The sequence below is a fragment of the Chroicocephalus ridibundus genome, chromosome 3 (assembly GCF_963924245.1).
Source record: "Chroicocephalus ridibundus chromosome 3, bChrRid1.1, whole genome shotgun sequence".
Classification (NCBI taxonomy): domain Eukaryota; kingdom Metazoa; phylum Chordata; class Aves; order Charadriiformes; family Laridae; genus Chroicocephalus; species Chroicocephalus ridibundus.
Genome location: NC_086286.1, coordinates 11,134,348 through 11,148,953, shown reverse-complemented (window position 1 = coordinate 11,148,953; position 14,606 = coordinate 11,134,348). Strand labels below are relative to the sequence as shown.

Here is a 14,606-nt window from a genome sequence, read left to right as displayed (position 1 = left end):
AGCCTAGCTGGTACAAAGGATAAGCCCCAGGCTGACCAGCTACTCTGTCCACAGCTGGACAGGCCAGATGTGACCAGAACTGTAGTAACTGCCCAGTCTTTAGTCAACAGCAGCTTTGTTTAAGGCCTGACTCATCGCTCTGGTGGTTATTGTGGCACACTCTCTTTTTTTTTTTTTTCTTAGAAATCACCATTCTTCCTGGTGGGCAAGGTCCCCAGACACATGACCAAGCCCTGGGGCAGCGATCCCTGCCCTCCCCAGTGCAAGGGCAAACTGCTTGACTTCCCTTGGACCGGGGAACCAGCCCACACAAGCGGACAGAAAGGCTCCTCCCCCCGCTCCCCCCAAGAACTCATGGATGAGAAAGCTTAGGCTCATTTTCCCCCCCTCCATGAAATACAAAACATTGAGAAGCTTACTTAAACTGCTTCTACTTCACTTCCCAACAGATTATGTACTACAAAATACACTGCCAAGAGACTGAAATATTAAAACACAGACTAAGTGGGTGGTAGTAATTTCTACAGATTTGTCTTCTAGGCACTAGTTTCAGTATATTTAACTTCTATTATTTTCCCTTCTAAATAGTTTTCTGGGATAAAAGTTGAACAGGTTGCAGTCAATAGGATTTATTGTTTTCAGCTATCCTCGTGATCCATACAGATTTACCCGAAAAAAACAATCAGGAAGGGTAGAGACATCTCTCATTAAAGAAAGTACATCTACTGTCCTGGCGTGTTAATATCCTTAAGCAGTACTGTGATAGTTTGTAGGAGCCTTAGAAGAGTGGGTCTTGTGCTAAAAACAAAGCTTCTGTCCAGTTCTCCCAGTTCTCAGACCACTGGCAACCGCTGCAGACTCCTGCACTTGCCCCACGACCCCTGCTTTTAATTGTTGGAAATCAACAGACTGTTAGAGGGAATCGACTACAATATGGTGCTTTTTCCCCCCCCCCCCCAAATGAAAAACATCTCAAGTCAGTAATAGTAAAACTCTTCAAATACATTTATTTGTCACCAATGAAAATACTGTACAATACCCAAGAAAAGGGGCGGGGAAAGGCAATGCATTAAGACTGGCTTTCGTCAATGTCTTTGTCTGGATCCATCTCTGCAGCTTCACTCTCCTGTTGCTGTTTCTTCCAGAGTTTAGCCATAGCAAGTAGTTTGAGATTAGGCTGATTGGCAGTATCTTCCGGGAAAATATAATCATAGTATTCCTCCCAGCCAGCATCAGACTAGGGAAAAAAAAATACCACAAAGCAGGTTTAATTTGCATGTTAGTGTTAACTATTAAGAGGTGCTTCTAATAAGCATAATAGTGAGATAAAATTAAAATCAATGTTTGTTAGACCATCCATAGCAGCTGAAAACCAGCTGAAACCAAGGAGCTGAATGGCTGTAAGACAGTACTACTACTCCTGTGCATAATGAGCAGGCAGATTTGATGAATAGCCTGTCCCAAACAAAGTTAAGAAACAAACACTATCCGCATAGTACTACCTAAAGCTGTTTTGCTTTGTCTATGGTAGGAGTTTAAAGTAAAGGTAGCTTAAGCATTTGGTATGAGTACCTCCCTACGAATCAAGTGCCCACCTAGGCTGCTTGAAGAGCAGGGAGTTCAGCAGCATGCGTTTCAGGCCAACACTTTTTTAAATTACTGCAGTAAAACTGGTATGCACTTGTAGCATCTATCATCGCTTTTGTACCAAACCCCAGCACAGAGCCACCAAGGATTCAAAGTGACCACCTGCATAATTTTGTCTCTTACCCCGTCTTCAGCCTGCAGTTTTCTCCTCTTCTTTATTTTTTCAGGCATAAGTTTATCTATCCTCTCTTTAGTGGCATCAGTTCCAAACTCCTCTTCGAAGTTTCTCCAGGATTCCAGAAGCATGACTCTCTCCTCTTTCTCCTCACAGTTTCGCATTGCCTTATTAGCCTCTTCGTAAATCTGCCGGCATCTTGACAAACTCTCCTCCCTCCCTGCAGATAGCTCAAACTGTGCAAAGCTGATCCATACCTGTGGTGAAAGCAAATCAAAACCCAGCTGAAACCTCCATTCTGAAGTCCGATAGCTAAGTGATAGTTTCAAAATATGAGGCAGCCAAAAAAGCAAATGTCAATGCAAGTCTAAAGTACTTTTTCATAAGCAGATCCCTAGAAAACTTATGTTTGTTTCCCATGTGTGAGATTTGCTTTATTTTGGCAAGAGAGAATATTAATGTAAGCTACACTGACAAAGATCTTGTGGTTGTTTCGAATCAACATAAATCTGTCTGAATTTTATCAAATTACAGCACTAAACCACACTGGAAAAATCACAACTATTTTTACCTTGCAATTTTTTTCCAACTAAAATTCCAAAGCTACTCAGAAGGAAGAGGGCTGCTTGGAAACCTTCTGCAAAGCTTTCTTTCATGTACGATACACCTGTTGTCATTTATAATGTAGAAATGTCTTTCCCCTCTTCATGGCACAGGACTGAACTTAGGTTCACTGCTGATGTGAAGAAGCCAGACAACCAAAGCAGTGAAGGCCTCTTCTGCACCGTGGACCAGATTCAAGAAAAATTCTGTGTTCTAGGTCCTCATACGTACCTTAACATGCTGCGTCCGCTGAAGTAATCTGCGGTAAAGATTTCTTGTTTTCTCATACTCTTCTTGCTCAATTTCAAAGTCAATGTAGGATTTCCAAAGAACCTGCAAAAGAGAAGTCTCTCATTATGTTCACAGCACACTGAGATAATGAAGAAAAAAAAAAAAAAAAAAGAGTATGGATAAATGTGAAATTTATCTGAAAAAGACTTTCGGAGATCTGAGTATTTATTGACTGTACAAGCTGGGATTAAGACTAAGCAATATTAAATCTTGTGCACATAATCCATTTAGCTGACTCCTGTAAGCGTGTTTCTCCCCACCATGTGTTATCATGGGCTGTATAGTCCCGCATACCCTGCCAAGAAACAGATGCTAAATTAATGAGACACAGGCTAAGCCACTATGGTAAGCAGTTCTGTTCAAGCTGGTAGATTATTTACATTTTAATTAGCCACACTGTGTAATAAATACCTTAAAATTGTGCCAACTGTAAAGTTTATCTTCCCCCTTACCTCTGGCATGTCTAGCCGCGGCTGGCCAATAGCCAACTCATATATTGCACGGGCTCTATCAATATCGCCAAGAATGGTCTCAAGTTCAGCAAATTTAATCCACGATGTGCAGTTTTCCGGTGCAAACTCCAGGAATTTTTCATACAGCTTTCGGCAACGATCAAATTCTCGCAATTGTAACTCCAATTCAATATAACCTTTAAACAGTTTGTTTTTTGGACATTTACCTATGGATGTCCCCTGTTAAGCAAAAAAAAAAAAAACAAACCAAAAACCACTTAAAAGATCTTGCAAGGAAAAAAACCCCACTATTTTCTAAACATCTGTTTACTCTCCAGTATTTGAACTAAAATTAATTTTTGAGCAGTTTGTTTTTTAAGACTGGTTTGTTTCTTAAGACTGGTCAGAGCCAGTATGAAATCCAACCAACGTTTGCAAAATGAGCGTGCATCCATAAACATCAAGAAAGAAGTCTGAAAGCAGAAAACCTTCTAACTTGTTACACTTCCACGTAACATGGATTCCCCACAAAGTATGAGTTGAAACTCACCCTGTCTCATCAAATGAGCACTTCATCTGACATCAAAAGCTGAAGAAAGCATAGTACCAGTCTGTACCAGTCTTCCAGGCAAGTAGTTCCCAAGTATCTTATAAAAAAAAATTGTATCAAGAGAAACTGTCTCCTGGACCACCACTGCTATTCATCATCGCAACAGTTAAGAATGGGAACATCTGAGACAGGTATGTAGTGAGCTTCACTCTTGGGAGTCGCTTCTGTAAACAACTGTTATTTATTAAGCACTGCAGCCTCTGTTCCTTCAAGCTAATGTGAATTAAATTAATTCTGATCAAACTCTCTTACTACAATTCTCCTGCACAACTTTCCTACACGTTGATCATCTTGGCATTTAGTATAAATGGAGGAAACCACCACTTGGGAACATCTATTTGGTCACCATTATGGCTCTCGAGATCTACAAATGCCTTTTCTATTTCAAAATATGCTCAGTTCTTCCACATACACTACAATTTTCTTAAGCAGCATAGACTCCAGCTGATCTCCTGTCTCCAAGTCCCAGCATCTCTCAGACCCTGGGAAAACAAGGAATCCACACACCATGTGCAGACAGCGAAAATAAGGCAGAGCAAGGTGCTGTCTGCATGCTGATGAGAGCTTCAGCATCAGAAGATGGACCTTTTCTTCTGCATGGTGACAATGCGGGACCATCACCTCAGGACAGGAGGAAGACTTCTTCCCAAGAAGGTGGTTCAAAGTCAACTCATGGCAAAAGAAAGAAAGAAACTGCCTGCCAAACCTAGGTCCAGTCCAAAAAAGTATTATGGCTGCAGCAGCAAAATCTGGTTTCCAAAACAAGAAAAAGGTGGCCTACTAAAGAAAAAAAGCCAGTCAAAGGAATTAAACAACAGGGAAAAAGACTAACAGAAGAGAAGCCTAAAAGAAACTGAGGAAACTTTGTATTTCCAGACAGGCCAAAGCAGCCTTTCCAGAATCTCCTGAAACATTTACCCCTAAAAACAAGAAGGCCAGAAGCAAGGTGCCAACTGGTGACTATGGTAATGCTGAGCGATGGTATCTTACGCCAAGCTAGAACAGCAGCACACTTCAGGACAGATGATTGTCTTCTCCTACAGGGAGACAGTAACAGCCTCACAGGGGACTTAACCCCTCCTTTTGTTCTGGTTATGGGCAGGAATCCAGCTCAAGAGACAAAGCTTTACTAGCACGTTGCAGGCAAACTTGGTTCGGTATCAGTGACAGACCACCATTCGTGTTTATGCTCTTATCACTGGTGTGCCATAGGTTTGATGGAAATCCCATCAGTTTCCTCATTCAAGTCAAACCACCTCAACCATTACCAACATTAGCTTTCTCTCAAAATTTCTAATGCTATCAGCTGAGCTTATTTAGAATATCTGAACCGTAGGGAAAGAAAGTTTTTAATTTCAAAAGGCTTTGCTGCCAAAATGTACTCCACTGCTCTCTGACATGCTGACATTCACATAGTGAATGTTCCACAGAAGCTCCTGAGCTTGCCCAAAGTCCCCATGATTGCTTCTATCAGCAAACTGGTAGCTAGGACTCAAACGCTCTATTCAGGAAGTCTTAGTTTCTGAGAGTCAAAAACTCCTAGTTATTTAAAATGCTTTTCAAAATGCTATTGCTAGTACGAGTATCGTTTAAACAAACCAGCAGCTGTTAAAAATTTCCAAGTGCACTAAGCTGATTTGGGTACTCCTGTATTCAGATGTGTGTTTTGTCAGCTGAAACGAGAAAGCTACATTCATTTCCGCCCATGGCTAATTCATCGTATCAAGCTATGCTCCTTTTTAAATCGTACATGACAGTAAATACTGGTCCCTGCAGACTTCTCGGATGCTTTATTTAAGTGGATTAAACCAGCAATTTATAAAGGACAATTTAAGATCTTTTAATGCTATTCCCTTGTTACTATTAGTTAGTACAGTCAATTAGGGAATTAACAAAAGCTTACCAAAGCTCTTCTGGCAAGTGGAAGATTTTTCTGGCGTATTTCAAACTGTGCATACAGCAGCCATATTTTAGCAAATGTAAACTGAAAGAAAAAGAACAATGGATGGTTGGGTTGGAAGATTAGTAAATAATACTGCATACGTCCTTTAAAACAATAATCACTCTGTCTCTACAAGATGTTACTGCTACTGCAATTAATTGCATTTGACCTCAGTATTTTCCTGCTGAAAAGTTGAGAGTTCCTAACCCCAAAAAACTTCTCTAGAACAGGATCAATATACTCTACCACTGGATGAAAGCAAAACCGGCCAGGACAGAAGCCTTCTCAAACACAGAAAATGGTTCATTAACCAATCAATCGATTAGCAAAATATCAGCTATCACTGAATCAATTAATAGCTAATCAACTCTTAATAATTACAGATTAATCTGAATCTACACATCTGATATGCAGCTGACATGATTAATGACAAACTAGAAAAGTACATGATCTAAGATTTCTCGACATTCCAAGGCAATGCTGATTACTTGTTTTAAGGGTTTGGCCACACGGATATTTTAGTTAAAACTCACTGGCAAAAACACCCCAGAAAACCAAAAAAACCAGTCTTGAAGACCAATTGTAATGGGGAATACACACCTGAAAGATGGTTTATCAAATGCACCTCCCTCAGCTGGAACTGTGCAGGCAATTAGAAACTGTTGCTATAGAAGGCAGTAACCCAACACAATATAGAGCAAGAAGTATTCTGCACAGACTATAAGCAACTGGGCTAAGAGTGACTATACAAGGACCAACCTGAGGAAGAAAACAAGTAAAATAAGAGTCCTTCCCGGCTGTTTAGTAGCACAGGACTATCCTCTGACTATGTGTTATTTCAGATTGTTAGAGTATACTTAGTAATTTAAAAATGCTGGAGAAACCCTTGCATCACATCTGGATGAGGAAATCCGACATCAGTGTCTGGCCTGCTATTTGACATTGATGATGCAAATTACAGCCATTTAAAAAAAAAAAAAAGAAACAAAAACCACAACAAAAAAAACCCCCAGACCATCGATTTTGGAAGATGGACATTATAAGAAACCAGAAGGGATATTTAAAGTCCTAAGCAAAGTCTTCATGAATGTGCTAGTATCCATATGGAGATGCTTACACACCTGAAACTTGTTGGGGAAAGAAAACTAAAGAATTCTATCTTGGGAATGTTAATTCAAGACTCAATACAAACTGCTGGAGGAGCCATACCTTCTTGTGGGGAATGAGCTCGATACAAGCCTGATACACTTGTCTGGTTCGTTCTCCGTCCTGTAAGAAGCGGCAAAATGAAATACTTTGTTCACTACTAAGATTACACTAGATTTTGATTTGTGCAATGATTGTTTGTGCAAGTTGTTTAAAATCATGTATGCTTAAGATATAAAACTACTTATCTACTTAGTGTGCACAATTCAAAGATGGTAATTTCTGAGAATCAGTAAGAGTAGTCTTTTGAAAACAACATTCAACACTAAGAATTAGACAATAAAATCAAGAGTGTCCCCACTGGGGCTAGGGAAGTCTTTTTTTTCCTTTAAAAGACCCTGAATAGGTATACTGCACTAAAATTTTATGAAATAAAGAACAGCTGTAACATGACTGATAACAGAAGAAATACACAGCTTCAAAAGGCCACTACAGCAAGAATTTGACTGCTTCACAGAACAACTTCACAAATAGTTTTGTTAAATCTAAAACTATTTCACAAGTTCAAGTAACAGCCCCGGAACAGGCAATTCAGATGGGGTAGAAAAGACCTCCTTCTGCTTTTATTATCAACGTGTTGCCAAATGAATTGGGGTGAAACTGAAATATTTTGTTCCCCTATGCACGGGAAAGAAAAAGGAAGGGGAAACCCCACATATTTAAATTGCAAATCCTGTAGCTAGTTACACAAAACAAGAACATAGTTTTTTTAGTTCTCGGTTTTCTTATTAAAATATCGGTAGCTATTTAATATAAGGAAAATACCTGGGAAGGAATAAAACCCGAGTCCTTACTACTTGCCTTTGCCTCCAGCTCTTCATATAACGCATAGTTAATCCAAAGATAGATGTATCTTTTCCAGTGTCTTTTCTCTTGAATTGGGGGAACGTTGGCAATGGCTCTTTCATACACTTCTCGGACAGTCTCAGCATCTGTGTCACTTTCAACTAACCTCAGATAGTCAAACCATGCATCATAATTATGTGGATTTGCCTTCCAGAAAGATGGGAGCAGAGAAATGGGAAAGAAATTTCAGTAACTACAAATAACAGACCCCGTCCCTTTAGTTACAGTTTTTATTCGGAATTTCTCCTTTAAAATAGATCATCGGAATATTAATGAAAAGTGTTGGTCTCAAGTATGCTTAAGCTAGAGCTTCTGGGCTAAAGGGCATTTATTTCTTTATTTTACCTACAAATATTATTCTTTAAGTGAAGGCAAACAAACTGAACTGTGAGAATGGAAGAGGAAACGATGAAATATGCAGTATTCAGTGAACAGCAGACAGCTGTGGCACGCCTGTTTTCTCACAAAAAGGTATTTACACACAAGTGAGGTGTCCTGTAAAAGTTACTGGATAACAGAAGGGAAGAAGTTAGTTACCAGCTAAACTGCATCATCCCATAAGATGACTGACGGGTACGGAGCTCTGAGTTCAATCAAAAACTCTGTCTCCACAATCTACATTAGAACGCAGAAACAAGAAGTGAGTGGAAGTATCATTCACCCCCACGGATGGAATTCCGCCTCCAAAAAGAACAGCGTTCTCTTGGCATTTTCTTGGACTGAGTATCAAGGGTAATGTAAAACTCATCAGCCTTCATATCATGAGACACTCACGTACCTTAAGCAGTATCTGGATGAACAATGAGCCCAGAGGGTATTTGCAATACATACCTTCACTTCCTCTTCATACTGGAATCTCCTCTTGCTGACAATGATGTCTTCAATCCCCCTTCTGTCTCCAAACTTCTTCTCAAAGATGGTGTAATTCTTGAAGAGATTTTGGGCATCCTGTTTTGGAATTCTATCCAAGGCGTACTTGTAGATCACCCTTACTCTTTCAAACTGAAAATATTAAATACCATTTGAGTAATATTTACAAAGCAGCTTCTGTCCTCCCCCACAACTTCTCAAGAAGCTTTTGGCAATATTTAATAGAATGTTGAATCATACAATATCTCAATGTAAATGATTGTTTCAGGACAAGACTAACACAGATCTCCCTGAAAAGTAAACTTTGGAGGAAAAAAAAATATTAATCTGTAAATACCAAAACCTACCACCTCTTATGCATTTACGGGTCTGAAATATTTAAAGTATTTTTAAGAGGTTGTAGCTCTGGGTTCACAGAATGTTTTCAATTGCTTAACGGACATGGCACTTTAAAGAGACCATCTGGGAAAAACATGGCTAATTCAGTTTGGTTTTTTTGGGTTTTTTTTGTTTGTTTGTTTGTTTGTTTTTTTTTTTTTTATCATGCAGGCCTACAGCCTCCAGGGAACTTACAAACCTGAGGATATGTATTTGATCCAATGACACTATTCTCAGGCTTGGCACGTTTGGTGCCCACCTTTCTTAGAATGTATTTCCTTGATGTGACCAAAAGGCAAATAGAAGCTAAGCAAACAATTGTCTCCTTAACTCAGACTACAACATCTCACACAGTGCTGAAAAACAGAAGTATTGCAGTGAATGTTAAGTGGCCTTGAGTTTGACATTTAAGAAGAAATCTTGTGGGGGCAGTTAGTACTAGTCTGATGTATTATCAAGAAGGTCTTACTTCTTTCTGGTTCTCCTCAAATTTTGCAAAAGCCACGTACAAGTGCTCATCCATATGCTCTTCTCCGAAGAATTCCACTGCCCTCTCGTATACTTTCCTTGCGTGAGCAAAATAACTGTGCTTCTCTTCAAAGCGGGCATACTTGATCCAGTTTTTAACATCAGGATGAACAATAACAAGTAGAGTTATGTTAAAGAAACAGGGGTAGTTGAATTGGACATTTCAAATTGCATTCTTCCCAGTGACTACAGGGTCATGGACTAGTTGAAACAATCCCAAGGATGGCATATGCATAAAGTGCAACTGGGAAGAAGACACAAAACAGCTCTAAGCACACAAAGGCGTTGTGCCTTACTAAGAACTTAACATGTAAAAAGGGATAAAAATCAGGCAAGGGTCAGGGAGAAGCTTAAAGAGGAGAATCTGAAAAAAAATGGCTGCAAAAAAGCTGGAAGCATGAGTGCTGTTAACTACACAGTATTGTGGCAGGACGTACATTCACTGAATGGAATTTGGAGGCATATACTAAATGTGCTTTTAATACCTACAGCTGGCTCTCAGCGTGGTGGCTTACTCCCAACACACCACAGCAAAAAGGAGCACAGGGACACAGCTGGAGGTAGAATAGAGAAGAAAGAAATTAAGAATGCAGGCCTAAACTTGGGCAGGTGTTGCAATGCATTAAAAAGGATATATCGTTCATAAATGGTACGTGCCCTGTCCACCTCCTTGTATCTCAACTCAAAGTTAATATAGGAATGCCAAGCTTGCTCTTCTGGTTGCCACTCCATCCAACGTTCGAACACCTGACGTGATCCAGCAACATTCCCCAGCATCTCTTCCATGTAAGTATACTTATACCTTAGAAAACAAGATCAAGTTTTTATAAACACATAGTAAACACATAAATTACAAGGATTTTTTGAGTGCTTAATAAAAGCATTACTGAGATTTCTTCACCTATTCCCCACTTGCACCCCTGAAATGCCTATGGATACTGTTGTAATTGGCAGCATGCAGGTACACAAACATCCTTCTGTCCCAATACACTTATCACTTGAAAAGTACAAAACCTTTCCAAAACATAAGCCTTCCTCTTTTTTTTCAGACTAGCCTAAAGACTTGGAGAAACAAAAAACAATGCACTTTTGCATGATAGCAAAACAGAAAAATGATCAGTAGTTTTTGGGGGTAAAAGCAATGCCCTGCTCTCTATAAACATACCAGAACTGGTTCACCCTGGGAAGGGTGGTAATGGCTCGATCCCAAATGTTTCGTGCATGATTAACCTGGCGGTTCTTCATTTCCATTTCTGCATATTTCAGCCAGAGTGTGACATTTCTGTAGTCTACATCTAAAGCACGCTCGTAAATGGAACGGGCTCTGGAAAGCAAAGAGAAGTAAGTTGTGTATATAACGTGCCTCTAAGACTTCGATGCTGTTTGTAAACATGCATCTTAAAAGGTTTATGAGAGATGTCAACAGCTGCATCATAATTACCTCTGTATTTCTTTTAGGCTTTCCTCCCATTGTGCGTACTTTATCCAATTACTGATAACAGTCCTGTTTTTTCTTATGTTATCTTCAAAAGTCTGAGGAGAAAAATTATTTCTGTAAGTAAGAAACCCCCCCTGTGCAGGCCAATCATGCCATAAATGGCTTATGGAATATTACTGTTATTGGAATGAATTCCAAATGCCTCATACACATGCAGATGTAGTAACGAATCATACTCAATACAACACTTTCTAAAAATTGCATAATAGAGAAGCTAGAAGTGCAACCTGACACCTGAAAAACTGATGGAAAAATAACTGACAGCACTAAAATCTTACTATTTTTTTAAATCTCCTGCTTTGTGTTTCAATAGCAACATTACCTGGACAAATGGAATCCAGTCATTGCAGACAAATCTGAAAATATGTGGATGCACCAACACAAGTTTATTCACTTTGGCCTTTATATACTGTTATTCTGTACTTCTTTAAAGCAAGATGCCTTATTCTTATTCCCTGGATTTAATATAGTGGCATCAAATGTGCTAGACAAATTTCACTTCTCAGTGCAAGGGTGAGGGCATCTTCAGCCTTGTGTTTGGCTTCTGTCAGAATCAATGCTACTCATACTTAACACGTGGCTAAACATGGTTTAACACAGTTAACGTGGTGGCTCATTACTGCCGTTCATATGAGAGATGAAAAAAGATAAAACGAAAAAATTGTTTTTGCAGGGCTGTGGTGTTGATCATCTGATTCCAGTTGCTCTGCACGTGCCCGAGTGAGGAACGTCAGCATCCAGCACAGTAAGGCCCAAAGTTGTCACAAAGAGTCCTAGCCACTACAGTAAGGAGGGAAACGAACACCCACTCAGGGCTGAGTACAGAGATGCTGTGCTGTTGTGCTACAATGGTCACCAGTTCTGAATATACGTGTATACGCTTCAGGGAATGATAGTCCTCATTTATGTTGGCTGTAACTAAAAAATTGCTCTGTGCTGAAAACATTTAAAGTTCTCTGTTAGGGATACGTTTGCTTTGCTGATCCAGGACAGCAATTATCAAAGGAGAAAGCAGAACAAAACTGTACATAGGTTTACAGAAGCAAAGCAATTCTTTCAAATGAAGAAGAAAAAAATTACACCTGCAGCATCACATGCAAAATGGTCAAGTTTCAAGACCATTATCAAACATAACCATGATTAGTATAGAAAGCTGTGTTCTAAAGTGTGTCAGGTAATATCATAATTGTACAGAACAGAGACATCACTTGCAAACACGCTCTGTCTTTTTTAAACAGTTGTGGAAAAAACCACCAGCATTACTGTAAAGCTTACTAATGTTCTGTCATGCTGCCTGGCCAAGTATATCAGTGGTGATGAAGAAACTGCGTATCATCCATGTATGTAATTACCCTTGCAGTGTTCTGAACATATTGAACATGGTCACACGTAATATGTCGTGTACCACCAAATTCTATCTTAAACAACATATATTTAATGTACAATTTTTACATGAAAGTAGCATTTTCTATGGAAACATGTTTTTTTTATGAATTGCTATTCATCTGGAAAATCCACAAGTAATATAGTCTACATCTTGTTTAAGTTAAAAAGCAGTAAGATTATGAGCATCACGATTAGGATTTTTTTTTTTTTTTGCCTTTACCTTCCTTTTCCGGAGTTTGTAGTCATTTAGCTCTTCAACATCTGTGATCTTCTGCTGAGGCGGTGGTGGAAGAAGTTCAAGTTCTCTCTCTTTGGCCTCTCTTAAAAGCTGTTCTGCTGTGATCTGAACTTCGGCGGGTGCTTTATTTTTCACCTGTAAAGTAAGGCGGCTTGATTCACGTTTTCCCCTTCTAATACAAAACTGAAAAATCCCCTCATGGCTAATTTACTCCGGTGGCTTCACTATTCACCGAAGAATGATTCGGAGACCCCCCTCAGACCGACGGGGCCCTTATGGCCAGCACCAGCCCGGGGCGTGAGGAGAGGCCAAACTTCCAGAGGCCGCGGGGAGTTCCGCTCTCCCTTCCCGGCAGGGCCCGGCCGCTCCGGGCCGCCCGACACTGCCCCGAGGATCAGGGCCCGGCCACCCCGGCCCCTCTCCCCACCCCCGGCCGCGGGCCCGCCGCCGCCGCCTCCTCCCCAGCACCTTCGCCACTTTGGGGATCCGCTGCTTCCCGGCCGCCGTAGACGCCATCTTGCCGCCTCCTCTCCCTGCAAACCCCGCCCCCGTCACCTCTGACCTGGCGCAGCGCCGGCGGGCGTCGTTGCCGTGGTAACGGCGGCGCGTCCCGACGCCGGTAGCGAGGCGGGGGCCGGCCGGTCCGTCAGTCGGTCAGTCGGTCAGTCTGTCCGTCCCTCCCTGACCGCGACGGGGAACGGCATTCCCCGCCGCAGCGGGAGGGAGGTGAGTGCCCGGTGCAGCCGGAGGGTCCCACACCCGTAAACGGTGCCCTCTAGCGGCTCGGCGGACGGGGGTCCGGGCTCCGCCTGCCTGTGGGGGCTGCGGGTGGCCCGGACCCGCGCCCGGGCGGGGGGGGGGTGTGTGTGTGTGTGATGGGGAGTGTGTCTTTCTTTCACGGTGTGGCAGGGTCCCTGCTGCTGAAGGGTGGCCCGAGAGGTGTTAACAGTGTGGGCGTTGAACTCCTGCCCCGCTCCTGTCAGGTGAGCGAGCCCTGCCCGGTCCTCAGATCTAGTAGCCTACATCCGGGTCATCTGGGCCTTGAAATTTGGGTCTGGCCTTTTCGGGGGTGGGAATGGTGGACAGGCCGCGATCCCGGCTGCTGAAGCCAGCCGTTCATGGTGGGGTGGGGTGAAGTGAGTGCCACCTACCATCTCCCTAGGTGTCCCACAGAAGCGCTGTGAGATGCCCACCTATGGTACAGATGCGTGCATTTGGTGTGTCTGGAGTCAGCAACGGAAAAAAAAAAAACCATACCGCACTTGTGCTTAAAAGAGAGTATTTATTTAAGGAGGCAGAGAGGAAATTATTCTAGTTCGGAAGAGGAACGGTTCTTTAACTGCCTGTTTTGCCAAGTCTCATCTGTGCTCTGCTGCTCTCGTAGAAGAAATACAGGAGCTGCTGTAGGAACAGTGCGTTTTCTTACGGAAATGCAACACAGTTTTAATGTGTAAATGCTGCTTTCTGTCAGTCGTGATGACATGAGTGTTTAGAGCCTTTAAGGGGGAGCTAGTGGAGACGAGGGTGATATTTTTTTCAATGGATTAAGTCAAACAATTGAGTGCGGGAATGTGGCAAACTGTTTTCCTAGGTTGAAATAATCTTAACGCTAGATTTAAGGTCATTAACAACACTTTAAAATTCCTATTTATTTTTATATATGGAGTTGACATTAATTGAAAATAACCAACTATTTTAGTAGTCTCACAGTTTGCAGTTGCTTAATAAAATGTGTAAGTGAATTACGTGGCATTTTCTTTGCTTATTTTAAGAATCATTTGTCATTTAGCCGTGGGTATAGTTGCCTTCCACTCCGCTAGGAAGAATATATATAATCTTAAGACGTTTGAGAAGTGTTACACAAGCTAGTATATTTTTTTTCCTTGTAGATGTTATTGTTATACTCAGCAATAAGTATACTCTAGCCTCGCTAGTTCTTTCTACATAACGAAAATTCTGTTTACTGAGCATATGCATTTAAACCTGCAGAGGACAT

General features: G+C 41.3%; 2 protein-coding genes across 3 annotated transcripts in view; one reads left to right on the top strand and one right to left on the bottom strand.

The window, feature by feature from the left end:
• Nucleotides 1-986: 986 nt before the first annotated feature.
• CRNKL1 (crooked neck pre-mRNA splicing factor 1) lies at nucleotides 987-13,207 on the bottom strand. Its single transcript, XM_063327959.1, has 14 exons — nucleotides 13,079-13,207; nucleotides 12,593-12,745; nucleotides 10,930-11,021; nucleotides 10,654-10,812; nucleotides 10,124-10,290; nucleotides 9,430-9,608; nucleotides 8,544-8,714; nucleotides 7,668-7,859; nucleotides 6,870-6,929; nucleotides 5,622-5,702; nucleotides 3,109-3,348; nucleotides 2,597-2,698; nucleotides 1,771-2,019; nucleotides 987-1,237 (listed from the first exon to the last, which is right to left on the bottom strand). Exons 1-14 carry the CDS (start codon nucleotides 13,124-13,126, stop codon nucleotides 1,070-1,072), a joined length of 2,061 nt encoding a protein of 686 aa, XP_063184029.1. The 5' UTR covers nucleotides 13,127-13,207; the 3' UTR covers nucleotides 987-1,069.
• Nucleotides 13,208-13,243: 36 nt separating this feature from the next.
• The window catches only part of CFAP61 (cilia and flagella associated protein 61), a 121,426-nt gene continuing 120,063 nt past the window's right edge, over nucleotides 13,244-14,606 (top strand). Inside the window, exon 1 of one of the 2 annotated variants that reach the window (XM_063327953.1) lies at nucleotides 13,244-13,336. The gene's annotated coding sequence lies outside the window, so the exon portion shown is untranslated. Of the gene's footprint in view, nucleotides 13,337-13,508; nucleotides 13,594-14,606 lie in introns of those variants that run through there. The other variant, XM_063327954.1, reaches the window with a different exon arrangement.

Coding starts and splice junctions, on each gene's coding strand:
- CRNKL1 (XM_063327959.1), bottom strand. CDS start 13,126: ATGGCGTCTACGGCGGCCGGGAAGCAGCGGATCCCCAAAGTGGCGAAG. Junction 10,291..10,653: donor CCCAGGGTGAACCAGTTCTG/GTATGTTTATAG, acceptor TTGTTTTCTAAG/GTATAAGTATACTTACATGG. Junction 1,238..1,770: donor AACTGCAGGCTGAAGACGGG/GTAAGAGACAAA, acceptor TTTTTTCCCTAG/TCTGATGCTGGCTGGGAGGA.